This window comes from Nothobranchius furzeri, chromosome 2 (genome assembly GCF_043380555.1).
Source record: "Nothobranchius furzeri strain GRZ-AD chromosome 2, NfurGRZ-RIMD1, whole genome shotgun sequence".
Lineage (NCBI taxonomy): Eukaryota > Metazoa > Chordata > Actinopteri > Cyprinodontiformes > Nothobranchiidae > Nothobranchius > Nothobranchius furzeri.
The window spans coordinates 11,864,201-11,883,153 of record NC_091742.1 but is presented as its reverse complement, the minus strand read 5'-3'; the positions used below and the strand labels follow the sequence as shown (position 1 = coordinate 11,883,153).

At 45.5% G+C, this 18,953-nt stretch overlaps 1 protein-coding gene across 11 annotated transcripts in view; it reads right to left on the bottom strand.

The window, feature by feature from the left end:
* The window catches only part of syne2a (spectrin repeat containing, nuclear envelope 2a), a 110,948-nt gene that overhangs the window by 74,726 nt on the left and 17,269 nt on the right, over positions 1 to 18,953 (bottom strand). For 10 of the 11 annotated variants that reach the window (XR_011516201.1, XM_070544005.1, XM_054748117.2 and 7 more), the window contains 8 exons: positions 17,460 to 17,659; positions 17,231 to 17,331; positions 17,054 to 17,131; positions 16,674 to 16,832; positions 15,987 to 16,601; positions 15,728 to 15,862; positions 15,465 to 15,596; positions 15,260 to 15,363 (listed from right to left, as the gene is read on the bottom strand). Coding sequence is in view for 10 of the 11 variants with exons in the window: in XM_070544005.1 (XP_070400106.1) it covers positions 15,260 to 15,363; positions 15,465 to 15,596; positions 15,728 to 15,862; positions 15,987 to 16,601; positions 16,674 to 16,832; positions 17,054 to 17,131; positions 17,231 to 17,331; positions 17,460 to 17,659 (1,524 nt within the window). In the remaining variant the exon portion in view is untranslated. The remainder of the gene's footprint in view (positions 1 to 15,259; positions 15,364 to 15,464; positions 15,597 to 15,727; positions 15,863 to 15,986; positions 16,602 to 16,673; positions 16,833 to 17,053; positions 17,132 to 17,230; positions 17,332 to 17,459; positions 17,660 to 18,953) is intronic. The other variant, XM_070544019.1, reaches the window with a different exon arrangement.

The following is an 18,953-nucleotide window of genomic DNA, read 5'->3' as shown; positions in this document are numbered from 1 at the left end:
CCAAATTTTGTGATCCTCAGTCAAAGCATGGCTTGGGGCTGACTGTTTTAATGGTCCTAGGGGGCACTGTTTTGGAAAATAGGCCACGCCCACAAACTTCAGCTGTCCAATTATATTAGGGGTCAGAGTAGGATCACTCATCAGAAATTGTGTGGCAATGTCACAATGATTGAAGAAATGAGAGACAAACGTATTTCCATGGCGTGATGGCGAATTTCGCCATGCTCCCAAAGCCCCGCCTTTATTCGAAACCTGCCAGTACTATAGACCTAGTGACCTCAACTTGTCTGCTGCTATTTGCCACTGTTTGGTGGTGATTGGATAAAAGGAGTCCAATAGGGAGCTGTGAAAAAAAGAGTTGCGTGGCGACAAGTCAGAGTTTGAGGCTTAGCCACGCCCACACCTTTATACTTATTTAAAATCCGACGGTTGAAATTTTTCATCTATGTCTTAAGAGTATATAGCAGAAGTGTGAAGGCGATTGGTGAAAAGGGCGACGGAGCATCACTCTCCAAACAACGTGTGCGAAAACCACTAAATCACGCACTTGGACCAAAATGGCCGACTTCCTGTGCGACTTTGCACTTGGCTCCAAGAGACGTTTTTGTAGGTCCTGAGACACCACATTAGTGTAAAACATTTCGTAATCCTCAGTCAAAGCATGGCTTGGGGCTGTCAGTTTTAATGGTCCTAGGGGGCGCTATTTCAGCAAATAGACCACGCCCACCGGAATGTCACATCAGATTTTTTGGGGGGCCGGACTAGGATCACTCACAAGAAGTTTCGTGGCGATATCTCTAGAAATGACGAAATGGGAGGCAAACGTAAGGCCTAAGTGGTACGCCTGAGTTCGCTGCGCCGCCACAGCCCCGCCTTCTGCAGAAAACTCCCATAAAGTGACGCCAAGCAACCCCAACTTGTCTTCAGTTACCTGATACAAATTTGGGATGATTATTTGAAAGGGCAAATTTTGGAAAATTTCCCAGTAAAACTTGACCTTTTAAGTCCTGAAGGGGCGGGGCTTATGTGACATCATCAATTGACCATTCATTTGTCTTCGGGGGGCGATGATGATTGTCCATAGAAAGTTACTTTAACTGTAATTCTTTCATTTATGAAATTATAGCAATTTGAATTTTTTTGGCGAGTGCTCGAACTTTGAGGCCTGGTCCCGCCCCTTCATTATTTACGAAAAGTCAATTTTATTGTCTCATTTTAATCGTCCGTCGCTTCTGTTCGATCGCACACTATTTTTGAGACGATCGTGCGAAAAATGACCAAACTGTTCAACCAAATATAGACCCAAGAAATGGCCGAAACAGGGTCAAAATGGCCACTTTAGTCCAAAATGGCCGACTTCCTGTTTGATATTGACCATGGATGCAAGAGGCTTTTCTGTGCGTATTGTTAAGTTCTACAAGTGTACCAAATTTCATAACTGTACGATAAACTAAGCTTTATGGAGAGGGGTATTTTTCACTTTCTAGGGGGCGCTGTTCAGCCATTCTTTTATGAACTTTCACATTGCCAGTGAAATACGTAAATTTCACGCACTTTCAATATTGGGCCAGAATTTGGTGACTTTTTGGATATGCTAAGACCCCCTAAAGGCCAGTCAAAGACGCGGAAGAAAAAAGAAAGAAAGAAAGCGTAATTAAAGCTGCAAGCAGCGTCGTTCGGCCCTCGCAGCGAAGCTGCTAGCCCTCCTTCCGCACCCCCTCCGCTCCATCCCCGACGCTCGCCAAACCCAGCTCCGCGCTTCTCCGTCCTGGCCGGCAGCCGGGGGCACCAGGGCACGTCTGGCGGAACAGAAAGTCAACCACCCCGACACCAGAAACCGTGAACGGCCTCCTCGTCCACACCTCACCCTGACTCAGCATCCCCTCTGAGCCCACCATTACACGTCTCACCACTAGGAGATACTCTATCTTTACCACACTGGTGATGTGATGTTCAGTCTCGGGCAAATCGGAGGCTGTTTGTGGAAGTTACAGTCAAACGTAAGGTCACAGCGTCACGCCAGAAATCGCCATGGCATCAAATCTCCTCCCTTTCTGAAAAGCTATCAGATCTGAATAGTCATTACAACATCATGAAGACAGTGCATGACCTTAGTGTCATGTTGACTAAATTAGAGGGGACAAATATGGGCATTTCATCATAAAACAGTAAACTTCCTGTAGTCAGGGGGCGGGGTTTAGGTGATGTCAGCTGTCCACATTGTCACTGTCTTCAGATGTGGTCAGTGATCACACAGACAAAATTTGAAATTGATCTGATCATGCACATGATAGTTATTAAGTCAAGTAACGTAATGGTGACTGGTCAAAGTTTGAGGCTTAGCCACGCCCACACCTTTATACTTATTTAAAATCCGACGGTTGAATTTTTTCCTCTATGTCTTAAGAGTATATAGCAGGAGATTGAAGGTGATCAGTGGAAAGGACGACGAGACATCATTCTCCTAATAACGTGTGCGAAAACCACTAAATCGAGTACTTGGACCAAAATGGCCGACCTCCTGTGCGACATTGCGCTTGGCTCCAAGAGACTTTTTTGTAGGTCCTGAGACACCACATTAGTGTGCCAAATTTCGTGATCCTCAGTCAAACCATGGCTTGGGGCTGACAGTTTTAATGGTCCTAGGAGGCGCCATTTCAGAAAATAGGCCACGCCCACAAACTTCAGCTGTCCAATTCTATTAGGGGTCAGAGTAAGATCACTCATCAGAAATTGTGTGGTGATGTCACAATGATTGAAGAAATGAGAGACAAACGTATTTCCATGGCGTGATGGTGAATTTCGCCATGCTCCCCAAGCCCCGCCTTTATTCGAAACCTGCCAGTACTATAAACCAAGTGACCTCAACTTGTCTGCTGCTATTTGCCAGTGATTGCTGGTGATTGGTTAAAAGGAGTCCAATAGGGAGCTGTGAAAAAAAGAGTGGCGTGGCGACAGGTCAAAGTTTGAGGCTTAGCCACGCCCACACCTTTATACTTATTTAAAATCCGTAGGTTGAATTTTTTCCCCTTTGTCTTAAGAGTCTATAGCAGAAGTTTGAAGGTGATTGGTGAAAAGGGCGATGGTGCAACACTCTCCAAACAACGTGTGCGAAAACCACTAAATCGAGTACTTGGACCAAAATGGCCGACTTCCTGTGCGACTTGGTGCTTTGCTCCAAGAGACTTTTTTGTAGGTCCTGAGACACCACATTAGTGTACCAAATTTCGTAATCCTCAGTCAAAGCATGGCTTGGGGCTGACAGTTTTAATGGTCCTAGAGGGCGCTATTTCAGAAAATAGGCCACGCCCACCGGATTTTCACATCACATTTTTTGGGGGGCAGGACTAGGATCACTCCCAAGAAGTTTTGTGGCGATATCTTTAGAAATGACGAAATGGGAGGCAAACGTAAGGCCTAAGCGGTACGCCTGACTTCGCCGCGCCGCCACAGCCCCGCCTTCTGCAGAAAACTCCCATAAAGTGACGCCAAGCAACCCCATCTTGTCTTCAGTTACCTGCTACAAATTTGGGGTGATTATTTGAAAGGGCGAATTTTGGAAAATTTCCCAGTAAAACTTGACCTTTTAAGTCCTGAGGGGGCGGGGCTTATGTGACATCATCAATAGACCATTCATTCGTCTTCGGAGGGTGATGACGATTGTACATAGAACATTTCTTTAACTGTAATTCTTTCATTTATGAAATTATAGCAATTTGAATTTTTTTGGCGAGTGCTCGAACTTTGAGGCCTGGTCCCGCCCCTTCAGTATTTACGAAAAGTCAATTTTATTGTCTCATTTGATTCGTCCATCGCTTCTGTTCGATCGCACACTATTTTTGAGACGATCGTGCGAAAAATGACCAAACTTTTCAACCAAATATAGACCCTAGAAATGGTCAAAACGGGGTCAAAATGGCCACTTTAGTCCAAAATGGCCGACTTCCTGTTTGATATTGACCATGGGTGCAAGAGGCTTTTCTGTGCGTATTGTTGAGATCTACAAGTGTACCAAATTTCATCGCTCTACAATGAAAAAAGGTCAAAGCGGAGGGGTATTTTTAATTTTCCAGGGGGCGCTGTTGAAACATGTTTTAACCGACTTTCACGTTGCCAGTGAAATACGTAAATTTCACGCACTTTCTATATTGGGCCAGAATTTGGTGAGTTTTTGGATATGCTAAGACCCCCTAAAGGCCATCCAAAGACGCGGAAGAAAAAAAAAGAAAGAAAGAAAGAAAAAAAATTAAAGCTGCAAGCAGCGTCGTTCGGCCCTCGCAGCTCCGCGCCGCTCCGGCCTGGCCGGCAGCCCGGGGCACCAGGGCACGTCCGCAGAACACAAACGTCGACCACCCCAACACCAGAAACTGCTAACGGCCACCTTGTCCGCAACTCACCCTGACTCAGCATCCCCTTTGAGCCCACCATTATATTTTATGTCTCACCACTAGGGAATCCTCTATCTTTACCACACTGGTGGTGTGATGACAGTGACCAACTTTAATGCTATTCTGACCATGTTTTTTAAAGTTATCGAAGGATAACGTTATCTAGGTGGCGCTGTGACCAACTACAGAAAAGTCCCATTGAGGTCAGCTTTGGTGACATTATATAACATTCACCAACCGTTTGTGCCTCATTGGCTAAAGGGCATGATTGTTCATTGCCATATTCAGTTTCGGGCAAATCGGAGGCCGTTTGTGGAAGTTACAGTCAAATGTAAGGTCATGGCGTCACGCCAGAAATCGCCATGCCCCTGCCTTTCTGAAAAGCTATCAGATCTGAATGGTCATTACAACATCAGGAAGACAGTACATGACCTTAGTGTCATCTTGACTAAATTAGAGGGAACAAATATGGGCATTTCACCATAAAACAGTTGACTTCCTGTAGTCAGGGGGCGGGGCTTAGGTGATGTCAGCTGTCCACATTGTCACTGTCTTCAGATGTGGTCAGTGATCACACAGACAAAGTATGAAATTGATCTGATCATGCACATGGGAGTTAAGTCAAATAAGGTAATGGCGACTGGTCAAAGTTTGAGGCTTAGCCACGCCCACACCTTTATACTTATTTAAAATCCGACGGTTGAATTTTTTCCTCTATGTCTTAAGAGTATATAGCAGAGGTTTGAAGGTGATCGGTGGAAAGGGCGAGGAGATATCATTCTCCTAATAACGTGTGCGAAAACCACTAAATTGAGTACTTGGACCAAAATGGCCGACCTCCTGTGCGACATTGTGCTTGGCTCCAAGAGACTTTTTTGTAGGTCCTGGTGCACTACATTAGTGTGCCAAATTTTGTGATCCTCAGTCAAAGCATGGCTTGGGGCTGACTGTTTTAATGGTCCTAGGGGGCGCTGTTTCAGAAAATAGGCCACGCCCACAAACTTCAGCTGTCCAATTCTATTAGGGGTCAGAGTAGCATCACTCATCAGAACTTGTATGGCGATGTCACAATGACTGAAGAAATGAGAGACAAACGTATTTCCATGTCGTGATGGCGAATTTCGCCATTCTCCCAAAGCCCCGCCTTTATTCGAAACCTGCCAGTACTATAGACCAAGTGACCTCAACTTGTCTGCTGCTATTCGCCACTGTTTGGTGGTGATTGGTTAAAAGGAGTCCAATAGGGAGCTGTGAAAAAAAGAGTGGCGTGGCGACAGGTCAAAGTTTGAGGCTTAGCCACGCCCACACCTTTATACTTATTTAAAATCCGACGGTTGAATTTTTTCATCTATGTCTTAAGAGTATGTAGCCGAAGTGTGAAGGCAATTGGTGAAAAGGGCGACGGAGCATCACTCTCCAAACAACGTGTGCGAAAACCACTAAATTGCGCACTTGGACCAAAATGGCCAACTTCCTGTGCGACAATGCACTTGGCTCCAAGAGACTTTTTTATAGGTCCTGAGACACCACATTAGTGTACCAAATTTCGTAATCCTCAGTCAAAGCATGGCTTGGGGCTGTCAGTTTTAATGGTCCTAGGGGGCGCTATTTCAGAAAATAGACCACGCCCACCGGAATTTCACATCAGATCTTTTGGGGGGCCAGACTAGGATCACTCACAAAAAGCTTCGTGGCGATATCTCTAGAAATGACGAAATGGGAGGCAAACGTAAGGCCTAAGCGGTACGCCTGAATTCGCCGTGCCGCCACAGCCCCGCCTTCTGCAGAAAACTCCCATAAAGTGAAGCCAAGCAACCCCAACTTGTCTTCAGTTACCCACTACAAATTTGGGGTGATTATTGGAAAGGGCGAATTTTGGAAAATTTCCCAGTAAAACTTGACCTTTTAAGTCCTGAGGGGGCGGGGCTTATGTGACATCATCAATCGACCATTCATTTGTCTTCGGAGGGCGATGACAATTGTCCACAGAACATTTCTTTAACTGTAATTCTTTCATTTATGAAATTATAGCAATTTGAATTTTTTTGGCGAGTGCTCGAACTTTGAGGCCTGGCCCCGCCCCTTCAGTATTTACGAAAAGTCAATTTTATTGTCTCATTTGAATCGTCCATCGCTTCTGTTCGATCTCGCACAATTTTTGAGACGATGGTGCGAAAAATGACCAAACTGTTCAACCAAATATAGACCCTAGAAATGGCCAAAACGGGGTCAAAATGGCCACTTTACTCCAAAATGGCCGACTTCCTGTTTGATATTGACCATGGTTGCAAGAGACTTTTCTGTGCGGACTGTTGAGTACTACAAGTATACCAAATTTCATAACTGTACGATAAACTAAGCTTTATGGAGAGGGGTATTTTTCACTTTCTAGGGGGCGCTGTTCAGTCACTTTTTGACGAACTTTCACATCGCCAGTGAAATACGTAAATTTCACGCACTTTCTATATTGGGCCAGAATTTGGTGACTTTTTGGATATGCTAAGACCCCCTAAAGGCCATTCAAAGACGCGGAAGAAAAAAGAATAATAATTAAAGCTGCAAGCAGCGTCGTTCGGCCCTCGCAGCGAAGCTGCTCGCCCTCCGTCCTTACCCCCTCCACTCCATCCCCAATGCTCTCAAAACCCAGCACCCCGCCGCTCCTTCCTGACCAGCAGCCCGGGACAACAGGGCGCGTCAGCAGAACAGAAACGTCCACCAGAACAGAATTCACCATGGCATCAAAGCCCCTCCCTTTCTGAAAAGCTATCAGATCTGAATGGTCATTACAACATCATGAAGACAGTGCATGACCTTTGTGTCATGTTGACTAAATTAGAGGGGACAAATATGGGCATTTCACCATAAAACAGTAAACTTCCTGTAGTCAGGGGGTGGGGCTTAGGTGATGCCAGCTGTCCACATTGTCACTGTCTTCAGATGTGGTCAGTGATAACACAGACAAAGTTTGAAATTGATCTGATCATGCACATGAGAGTTACCAAGTCAAGTAACGTAATGGCGACTGGTCAAAGTTTGAGGCTTAGCCACGCCCACATCTTTATACTTATTTGAAATCCGACGGTTGAATTTTTTCCTCTATGTCTTAAGAGTATATAGCAGGAGTTTGAAGGTGATCGGTGGAAAGGTCGACGAGACATCATTCTCCTAATAACGTGTGCGAAAACCACTAAATCGCGTACTTGGACCAAAATGGCCGACCTCCTGTGCGACATTGTGCTTGGCTCCAAGAGACTTTTTTGTAGGTCCTGAGACACTACATTAGTGTGCCAAATTTCGTGATCCTCAGTCAAAGCAAGGCTTGGGGCTGACAGTTTTAATGGTCCTAGGGGGTGCTATTTCAGAAAATAGGCCACGCCCACAAACTTCAGCTGTCCAAATCTATTAGGGGTCAGAGTAGGATCACTCATCAGAAATTGTGTGGCGATGTCACAGTGATAGAAGAAATGAGAGACAAACGTATTTCCATGGCGTGATGGCGAATTTCGCCATGCTCCCAAAGCCCCGCCTTTATTCGAAACCTGCCAGTATTATAGACCAATTGACCTCAACTTGTCTGCTGCTATTAGCCAGTGATTGCTGGTGATTGGTTAAAAGGAGGCCAATAGGGAGCTGTGAAAAAAAGAGTGGCGTGGCGACAGGTCAAAGTTTGAGGCTTAGCCACGCCCACACCTTTATACTTATTTAAAATCTGACGGTTGAATTTTTTCATCTATGTCTTAAGAGTGTATGACAGAGGTTTGAAGGTGATTGGTGAAAAGAGTGATGGAGCATCCTTCTCCAAACAACGTGTGCGAAAACCACTAAATCCAGTACTTGGACCAAAATGGCCGACTTCCTGTGTGACTTCGCACTTGGCTCCAAGAGACTTTTTTGTAGGTCCTGAGACACCACATTAGTGTACCAAATTTCGTACTCCTCAGTCAAAGCATGGCTTGGGGCTGACAGTTTTAATGGTCCTAGGGGGCGCTATTTCAGAAAATAGGCCACGCCCACCGGATGTTCACATCAGATTCTTTTGGGGGCCAGACTAGGATCACTCCCAAGAAGTGTCGTGGCGATATCTCTAGAAATGACGAAATGGGAGGCAAACGTAAGGCCACGTCGGTACGCCTGATTTCGCCGTGCCGCCACTGCCCCGCCTTCTGCAGAAAACTCCCATAAAGTGACGCCAAGAAACCCCAACTTGTCTTCAGTTACCAGCTACAAATTTGGGATGATTATTTGAAAGGGCGAATTTTGGAAAATTTCCCAGTAAAACTTGACCTTTTAAGTACTTAGGGGGCGGGGCTTATGTGACATCACCATTCAACCATTCATTTGTCTTCGGGGGGCGATGACGATTGTCCATAGAATGTTACTTTAACTGTAATTCTTTCATTTATGAAATTATAGCAATTTGAATTTTCTTGGCGAGTGCTCGAACTTTGAGGCCTGGCCCCGCCCCTTCAGTATTTACGAAAAGTCAATTTTATTTTCTCATTTGAATCGGCCATCGCTTCTGTTCGATCGCACACAATTTTTGAGACGATCGTGCGAAAAATGACCAAACTGTTCAACCAAATATAGACCCTAGAAATGGCCAAAATGGCTAAAAATCGCCAATTCAACCTAAAATGGCCGACTTCCTGTGTGATATAGACCATGGTTGCAAGAGACTTTTCTGTGCGGACTGTTGAGTACTACAAGTGTACCAAATTTCATAACTGTACGATAAACTAAGCTTTATGGAGAGGGGTATTTTTCACTTTCTAGGGGGCGCTGTTCAGCCAATTTTTTACGAACTTTCACATCGCCAGTGAAATACGTAAATTTCACGCACTTTCTATATTGGGCCAGAATTTGGTGACTTTTTGGATATGCTAAGACCCCCTAAAGGCCATTCAAAGACGCGGAAGAAAAAAGAATAATAATTAAAGCTGCAAGCAGCGTCGTTCGGCCCTCGCAGCGAAGCTGCTCGCCCTCCTTCCGCACCCCCTCCGCTCCATCCCCGACGCTCTCCAAACCCAGCTCCGCGCTTGTCCATCCTGGCCGGCAGCCGGGGGCACCAGGGCACGTCTGGCAGAACAGAAAGTCAACCGCCCCGACACCAGAAACCGTGAACGGCCTCCTCGTCCACACCTCACCCTGATTCAGCATCCCCTCTGAGCCCAGCATTACACGTCTCACCACTAGGAGATACTCTATCTTTACCACACTGGTGATGTGATGTTCAGTCTCGGGCAAATCGGAGGCTGTTTGTGGAAGTTACAGTCAAACGTAAGGTCACAGCGTCACGCCAGAAATCGCCATGGCATCAAAGCCCCTCCCTTTCTGAAAAGCTATCAGATCTGAATGGTCATTACAACATCATGAAGACAGTGCATGACCTTAGTGTCATCTTGACTAAATTAGAGGGAACAAATATGGGCATTTCACCATAAAACAGTTGACTTCCTGTAGTCAGGGGGCGGGGCTTAGGTGATGTCAGCTGTCCACATTGTCACTGTCTTCAGATGTGGTCAGTGATCACACAGACAAAGTATGAAATTGATCTGATCATGCACATGGGAGTTGTTAAGTCAAATAAGGTAATGGCGACTGGTCAAAGTTTGAGGCTTAGCCACGCCCACACCTTTATACTTATTTAAAATCCGACGGTTGAATTTTTTCCTCTATGTTTTAAGAGTATATAGCAGAGGTTTGAAGGTGATCGGTGGAAAGGGCGAGGAGATATCATTCTCCTAATAACGTGTGCGAAAACCACTAAATTGAGTACTTGGACCAAAATGGCCGACCTCCTGTGCGACATTGTGCTTGGCTCCAAGAGACTTTTTTGTAGGTCCTGGTACACTACATTAGTGTGCCAAATTTTGTGATCCTCAGTCAAAGCATGGCTTGGGGCTGACTGTTTTAATGGTCCTAGGGGGCGCTGTTTCAGAAAATAGGCCACGCCCACAAACTTCAGCTGTCCAATTCTATTAGGGGTCAGAGTAGGATCACTCATCAGAACTTGTATGGCGATGTCACAATGACTGAAGAAATGAGAGACAAACGTATTTCCATGTCGTGATGGCGAATTTCGCCATTCTTCCAAAGCCCCGCCTTTATTCGAAACCTGCCAGTACTATAGACCAAGTGACCTCAACTTGTCTGCTGCTATTCGCCACTGTTTGGTGGTGATTGGTTAAAAGGAGTCCAATAGGGAGCTGTGAAAAAAAAGAGTGGCGTGGCGACAGGTCAAAGTTTGAGGCTTAGCCACGCCCACACCTTTATACTTATTTAAAATCCGACGGTTGAATTTTTTCATCTATGTGTTAAGAGTATGTAGCCGAAGTGTGAAGGCAATTGGTGAAAAGGGCGACGGAGCATCACTCTCCAAACAACGTGTGCGAAAACCACTAAATTGCGCACTTGGACCAAAATGGCCGACTTCCTGTGCGACAATGCACTTGGCTCCAAGAGACTTTTTTGTAGGTCCTGAGACACCACATTAGTGTACCAAATTTCGTAATCCTCAGTCAAAGCATGGCTTGGGGCTGTCAGTTTTAATGGTCCTAGGGGGCGCTATTTCAGAAAATAGACCACGCCCACCGGAATTTCACATCAGATCTTTTGGGGGGCCAGACTAGGATCACTCACAAGAAGCTTCGTGGCGATATCTCTAGAAATGACGAAATGGGAGGCAAACGTAAGGCCTAAGTGGTACGCCTGAATTCGCCGCGCCGCCACAGCCCCGCCTTCTGCAGAAAACTCCCATAAAGTGAAGCCAAGCAACCCCAACTTGTCTTCAGTTACCCGCTACAAATTTGGGGTGATTATTGGAAAGGGCGAATTTTGGAAAATTTCCCAGTAAAACTTGACCTTTTAAGTCCTGAGGGGGCGGGGCTTATGTGACATCATCAATCGACCATTCATTTGTCTTCGGAGGGCAATGACAATTGTCCACAGAACATTTCTTTAACCGTAATTCTTTCATTTATGAAATTATAGCAATTTGAATTTTTTTGGCGAGTGTTCGAACTTTGAGGCCTGGCCCCGCCCCTTCAGTATTTACGAAAAGTCAATTTTATTGTCTCATTTGAATCGTCCATCGATTCTGTTCGATCTCGCACAATTTTTGAGACGATGGTGCGAAAAATGACCAAACTGTTCAACCAAATATAGACCCTAGAAATGGCCAAAACGGGGTCAAAATGGCCACTTTACTCCAAAATGGCCGACTTCCTGTTTGATATTGACCATGGTTGCAAGAGACTTTTCTGTGCGGACTGTTGAGTACTACAAGTATACCAAATTTCATAACTGTACGATAAACTAAGCTTTATGGAGAGGGGTATTTTTCACTTTCTAGGGGGCGCTGTTCAGTCACTTTTTGACGAACTTTCACATCGCCAGTGAAATACGTAAATTTCACGCACTTTCTATATTGGGCCAGAATTTGGTGACTTTTTGGATATGCTAAGACCCCCTAAAGGCCATTCAAAGACGCGGAAGAAAAAAGAATAATAATAAGAAGAAACGGAGCAGATACAATAGGCCTTCGCAGCTTCACTGCTCGGGCCTAATAAGAAGAAACGGAGCAGATACAATAGGCCTTCGCAGCTTCACTGCTCGGGCCTAATAATTAAAGCTGCAAGCAGCGTCGTTCGGCCCTCGCAGCGAAGCTGCTCGCCCTCCTTCCGCACCCCCTCCGCTCCATCCCCGACGCTCTCCAAACCCAGCTCCGCGCTTCTCCGTCCTGGCCGGCAGCCGGGGGCACCAGGGAACGTCTGGCGGAACAGAAAGTCAACCACCCCGACACCAGAAACCGTGAACGGCCTCCTCGTCCACACCTTACCCTGACTCAGCATCCCCTCTGAGCCCACCATTACACGTCTCACCACTAGGAGATACTCTATCTTTACCACACTGGTGATGCGATGTTCAGTCTCGGGCAAGTCGGAGGCTGTTTGTGGAAGTTACAGTCAAACGTAAGGTCACAGTGTCACGTCAGAAATCGCCATGGCATCAAAGCCCCTGCCTTTCTGAAAAGCTATCAGATCTGAATGGTCATTACAACATCATGAAGACAGTGCATGACCTTAGTGTCATCTTGACTAAATTAGAGGGAACAAATATGGGCATTTCACCATAAAACAGTTGACTTCCTGTAGTCAGGGGGCGGGGCTTAGGTGATGTCAGCTGTCCACATTGTCACTGTCTTCAGATGTGGTCAGTGATCACACAGACAAAGTATGAAATTGATCTGATCATGCACATGGGAGTTGTTAAGTCAAATAAGGTAATGGCGACTGGTCAAAGTTTGAGGCTTAGCCACGCCCACACCTTTATACTTATTTAAAATCCGACGGTTGAATTTTTTCCTCTATGTCTTAAGAGTATATAGCAGAGGTTTGAAGGTGATCGGTGGAAAGGGCGAGGAGATATCATTCTCCTAATAACGTGTGCGAAAACCACTAAATTGAGTACTTGGACCAAAATGGCCGACCTCCTGTGCGACATTGTGCTTGGCTCCAAGAGACTTTTTTGTAGGTCCTGGTACACTACATTAGTGTGCCAAATTTTGTGATCCTCAGTCAAAGCATGGCTTGGGGCTGACTGTTTTAATGGTCCTAGGGGGCGCTGTTTCAGAAAATAGGCCACGCCCACAAACTTCAGCTGTCCAATTCTATTAGGGGTCAGAGTAGGATCACTCATCAGAACTTGTATGGCGATGTCACAATGACTGAAGAAATGAGAGACAAACGTATTTCCATGTCGTGATGGCGAATTTCGCCATTCTTCCAAAGCCCCGCCTTTATTCGAAACCTGCCAGTACTATAGACCAAGTGACCTCAACTTGTCTGCTGCTATTCGCCACTGTTTGGTGGTGATTGGTTAAAAGGAGTCCAATAGGGAGCTGTGAAAAAAAAGAGTGGCGTGGCGACAGGTCAAAGTTTGAGGCTTAGCCACGCCCACACCTTTATACTTATTTAAAATCCGACGGTTGAATTTTTTCATCTATGTGTTAAGAGTATGTAGCCGAAGTGTGAAGGCAATTGGTGAAAAGGGCGACGGAGCATCACTCTCCAAACAACGTGTGCGAAAACCACTAAATTGCGCACTTGGACCAAAATGGCCGACTTCCTGTGCGACAATGCACTTGGCTCCAAGAGACTTTTTTGTAGGTCCTGAGACACCACATTAGTGTACCAAATTTCGTAATCCTCAGTCAAAGCATGGCTTGGGGCTGTCAGTTTTAATGGTCCTAGGGGGCGCTATTTCAGAAAATAGACCACGCCCACCGGAATTTCACATCAGATCTTTTGGGGGGCCAGACTAGGATCACTCACAAGAAGCTTCGTGGCGATATCTCTAGAAATGACGAAATGGGAGGCAAACGTAAGGCCTAAGTGGTACGCCTGAATTCGCCGCGCCGCCACAGCCCCGCCTTCTGCAGAAAACTCCCATAAAGTGAAGCCAAGCAACCCCAACTTGTCTTCAGTTACCCGCTACAAATTTGGGGTGATTATTGGAAAGGGCGAATTTTGGAAAATTTCCCAGTAAAACTTGACCTTTTAAGTCCTGAGGGGGCGGGGCTTATGTGACATCATCAATCGACCATTCATTTGTCTTCGGAGGGCGATGACAATTGTCCACAGAACATTTCTTTAACCGTAATTCTTTCATTTATGAAATTATAGCAATTTGAATTTTTTTGGCGAGTGTTCGAACTTTGAGGCCTGGCCCCGCCCCTTCAGTATTTACGAAAAGTCAATTTTATTGTCTCATTTGAATCGTCCATCGATTCTGTTCGATCTCGCACAATTTTTGAGACGATGGTGCGAAAAATGACCAAACTGTTCAACCAAATATAGACCCTAGAAATGGCCAAAACGGGGTCAAAATGGCCACTTTACTCCAAAATGGCCGACTTCCTGTTTGATATTGACCATGGTTGCAAGAGACTTTTCTGTGCGGACTGTTGAGTACTACAAGTATACCAAATTTCATAACTGTACGATAAACTAAGCTTTATGGAGAGGGGTATTTTTCACTTTCTAGGGGGCGCTGTTCAGTCACTTTTTGACGAACTTTCACATCGCCAGTGAAATACGTAAATTTCACGCACTTTCTATATTGGGCCAGAATTTGGTGACTTTTTGGATATGCTAAGACCCCCTAAAGGCCATTCAAAGACGCGGAAGAAAAAAGAATAATAATAAGAAGAAACGGAGCAGATACAATAGGCCTTCGCAGCTTCACTGCTCGGGCCTAATAATAAACGGAGCAGATACAATAGGCCTTCGCAGCTTCACTGCTCGGGCCTAATGAGTCAAATATATTTTAAGTGCTGCATGAAACTGATCTAGCCATGTGATCTGTAAGCTCTTTGAATCACTAAGGAATGTTTTATTTATTGATTGATTTTTTATTTTTTTCACATTTTCAAGCACACTTCAGGTGTTGTACTTGTACTATTTTGGATACACTGTCCTCAGGCTCCAGCCTTGTTTTATACTGATTGTATTAAAACAAAGAAAACAATCTGAAGTTGTTTTTAATTTACCGGTCCGGCCCACTTGGGACTAGATTTCTCGCAATGTGGCCCCTGAGCTAAAATGAGTTTGACACCCCTGGGTTAGATTAAATAAAATGTCAAGAATTATTTTTTTCTTTTTTGGAGGCAATTCATTAAAAAAAATATCAGCTAAAATAAAAAATACGACTTAAAAAACTAAAATCTGCATAAAATACACTTTTTTGCATTTTTAATTAAGAAATAATTATCAAAACCACAATTGCATTAAATCCTTGCATGGTGAAAATGAATAAACAAATATATGATCACCCATTTATACCAAACAAAGATTTAACATCCAGCTCCTCACCCTTCTGTTGCAAGGCTAGAAGGTCTGCTTGATGTCAACGTTCCACTCTTATCTCTGAGAGATTCAAAAGGTTCCTCAGCAGGTGAAGACCCCTGGGCGGCAATCTGGAAGAGGGAGGAGGAGAAGCATCAGGGAAATCGATGGTAGTTGTCATCTTCTAGAATCTGTAGAGCAGTTGGATGTTGAGGTGATGATAAGGAAGTACCTGCTGCTGCTCATGGTCAGTCTGGTCAGCGTTAGTAAACCTTTCACATTGCAAAACAGAAAATGGCTGCTTTTCTTCTCTGACTTTAGACTTGATGCTGTGAACAAAGGCAGCCATTTCTCTGCACACGTCCTGCACGCAACATGGATGAGCAGACACGTGTTTCAGGCGAGCGTTTGTGAGGAAAAGGTGCAAACGATTCCAGACAGGCAGACAAGCTCACACAAACGATTTGGTAATTTTGTGTTCGGTTCTGGTCCTACCTCCCACTGGGTTCGGACTGAGTCAGAGACGAGCATCAAGTCCTGCAGCTGAGGTCCTGAGCAGAAAGCCCCAAAAGCTTCCACTGCACTCAGGAACTCTGCGAGCGAGGCAGGCTGCAGAAGTTTTAGAGCTTTCTGCACACAAAAACGTTCAGCTGGACAAAGGCACACAAACAAAACTGGCAGCAAGACAGAACACGAAGCCAAGAAAGTGTCCTGAGTTTTGGATAAAGACGCTCTTATTTGCTGCAACTCTTACCTGCTTCTTCTTGACTTGTGACTCGGTCAACTCTTTGCCACCGAACAACCTCGTGGCCTGCTGGATGCGTCCCTGCAGATGAAGCCGGCTCTTCTCCAGTCTGCTCCTCGCCATGGACCGGGCCTTTGACTGGACTTCACTCTGGATCACGACCGGTGGCCGTGGAGCAGCAGGGCGCTGTGAAGTTTTCAGTTCTGCTGCTCTGAACTCGTGTCTGATATTTTGAGCGTGCAGGGCTGATAAACCAGCTGACGGTGCAGACACGACTAGACTCTCTAGAGACGTTGATCCAAAAACCGAGGGGCTTTTAGGAGGATGATGAGTTGAAGCTTGAGGTTTAGAAATCGTCTCAGATTCCGCTTCTCGTTCAGTTCGGGCTACAGGTTGAAAGCGACTCGCTGCGGGGGGTGCAACAATGGCTTGTCTATCCTCTGTGATTGTGTGCAGCTTTGTAGGATCCTGCAGGCTAACATTTCCAATCTGGTCCACATATTTGGTTCTGGCCAGAACAAAACATCCTGTATCTAGACCTATGTGTGCCTGAGAGGCAGTTTCAAATGGCTGCCGCTCTTCGGAACATCCCTGAGTTTGGGGAGTAAACCTCCTAATAATTCCCTAGAAAAAAAAAAAGAACAAAGTTGAAGAAATCTGCTGATCAAAGCTGATGCTGTTTTGCGTTTAACTCACCTGGCTATGCATGAGGGCAGCGGAGGTCCTGCCCTGCGTGCACGACGTGCTGAGATGCTGCAGAGGAGACTTCTTCTGATGTTCTGCATCAAAGTCCTGGAGATCCTGCCACTCAGTCACAACCTTATGCATGAGCAGCAACCCTCCAGAGGTCAGCTTCTATTAAAGTTGCATAAAATTTGAATAAAATCATAACTTTAAAGATTCCTCAGGATAATTTATCAACCTAATGTCATGCACGTGTTATTAGATTGAGTTTTGCAGACTTCCGATGGAGACGCCTGCAGTTTCATAAATGAAGCTGTCAACCACCAGCCTGCGTTTGTGGGATTGGCATTAAAGATGCCCACAAACATAGCTGGAGACAGGGCAGCGAGTACCTGGTGTAGCGGCGAGACAGATGGAGCTGGATTGAAGCGTGCAGGTGAGGAAACAGAGGGCTGAACCACAGGAAGCAGCTGCACCACCACCAGGCCAGAGCAGGGTTCAAAAATGATTTTTCATGCTCAGAAAGGGATGACCTGCAACACTCGAGTTATAACAGTTTACTTGCTAACCTGCAGGCGGTCATCCGGTGCTGGCATGTCATTGGAATACTGTAGAAACTGGGCCACATAGGTCATAACGGACTTCTCATCTGGATCTTTAACATCCACATCTGAGGAGGAACAGGGTGTCAGATGTCACGTCGTTGTTGCTGTGTTTGCATTCTAAAAACTATAAATATCTGCTTTGCATACATTTATGTAAACATTGTTTCCATAAACAGGACAGCTTTGGATTCACCTTGAGGATCCAGCAGGCGGGGGATGCGGAGTTCCTTCTCAGCCAAGTGAAACGCTTCCTCCAGGTTCTCCTGATTGCTTCTGGACTGGACCAGTGAGAGATCCACCAGATCGGGTCTGAGGGAACACAGGATGGCCAAGAAGGCCTCTCCACTTCTCCAGCTTGACTTGAAGTCCTTCACACTGACAGAGCAATTAACCCTGGACAGAGAGACAGCCTCAAGTCTGTCATTGTTCATGTTATGATATATAATAGTTTTATCCTTGATGCGCTAAATCCTTCTCACACAAAACGAGTTCAGCATTTTTATCTTTGACTGTTTCGGTACCACCCAGAATGAGCCGTTTCAAGGCTCTGTCACTTTAAGAAAACAAGCTGAAGTTGGCCACACCTACCCACCCCCCACCCCCACTCAGGCTACTATAAGCTGAGAAGCTCCAATATCTGGAAGGGGTTTGAAGTAGAGCTGCTGCTCCTCCAGCAGCTGCTCTGTCTCTCTTGCATGTGAGAGACGGTTCTATATTAATTTCCTCGTTTGTGACATCACAAACAGGAACTTTAAAAAATTTTAGACACATAGTTCCTCAAATCAAACACCGGCAGAAATGGTTGGATGGATTTTTTTCATGTTTGGAGTGTTTATAAAGGCAGTTGGTTCAGATGGCAGCACAACATTTTTCGTAATACACTGCTCACAAAAATGAAAGGAACACTTTAAAGAAACACATTAGATACATCAGGTCTCAATATGAAGTTGGATATCTGTACAAATAACGACAGGGCAATGTCTTAGGAACAAAAGGATTCCAAGTCTTTTAATGGAAATAAAAGTTATCAGCCTACAGAGGGCTCAGTTGTGTAGACACCCTGAAATCGGAGTGAAATGAAGATGTGGCAGGCTAGTCCATTATTACAAAAACTTAATTTCTGCAACTCTAATAGCTTTTCAGTATCTTGTGTGGCCCCCACGAGCTCGTGTGCATGCTTGACAACGTCGGGGAATGCTCCTAATGAGACAACGGATGGTGTCTTGTGGCATTTCCTCCCAGATCTGTGTGAGGGCATCCCTGAGCTCTTGTACAGTCTGAGGAGCAACCTGGCGCCGCCTAATGGACCGAAACATAATGTCCCACAGATGTTCTATTGGGTTTAAGTCAGGGGATCGTGAAGGCCATTCAATTGTTTCAATTCCTTCATCCTGCAGGTACTGCCTGCATACTCTTGCCACATGAGGCCGGGCATTGTTGTGCATTAGGAGAAAACCAGGACCTGCTGCATCAGCGTAGCGTCTGACAAAGGGTTCAAGGATTTCCTCTCGATACCTTATGGCAGTCAGAGCACCATTTCCTAGGCAGTAGAGGTCTGTGCGTCCCTCCGTGGATATGCCTCCCCAGACCATCACTGACCCACCACCGAACCTGTCATGTTGAACGACGTTGCAGGCAGCATAACGTTCTCCTTGTCTTCTCCAGACACCTTCACGTCTATCCCAGG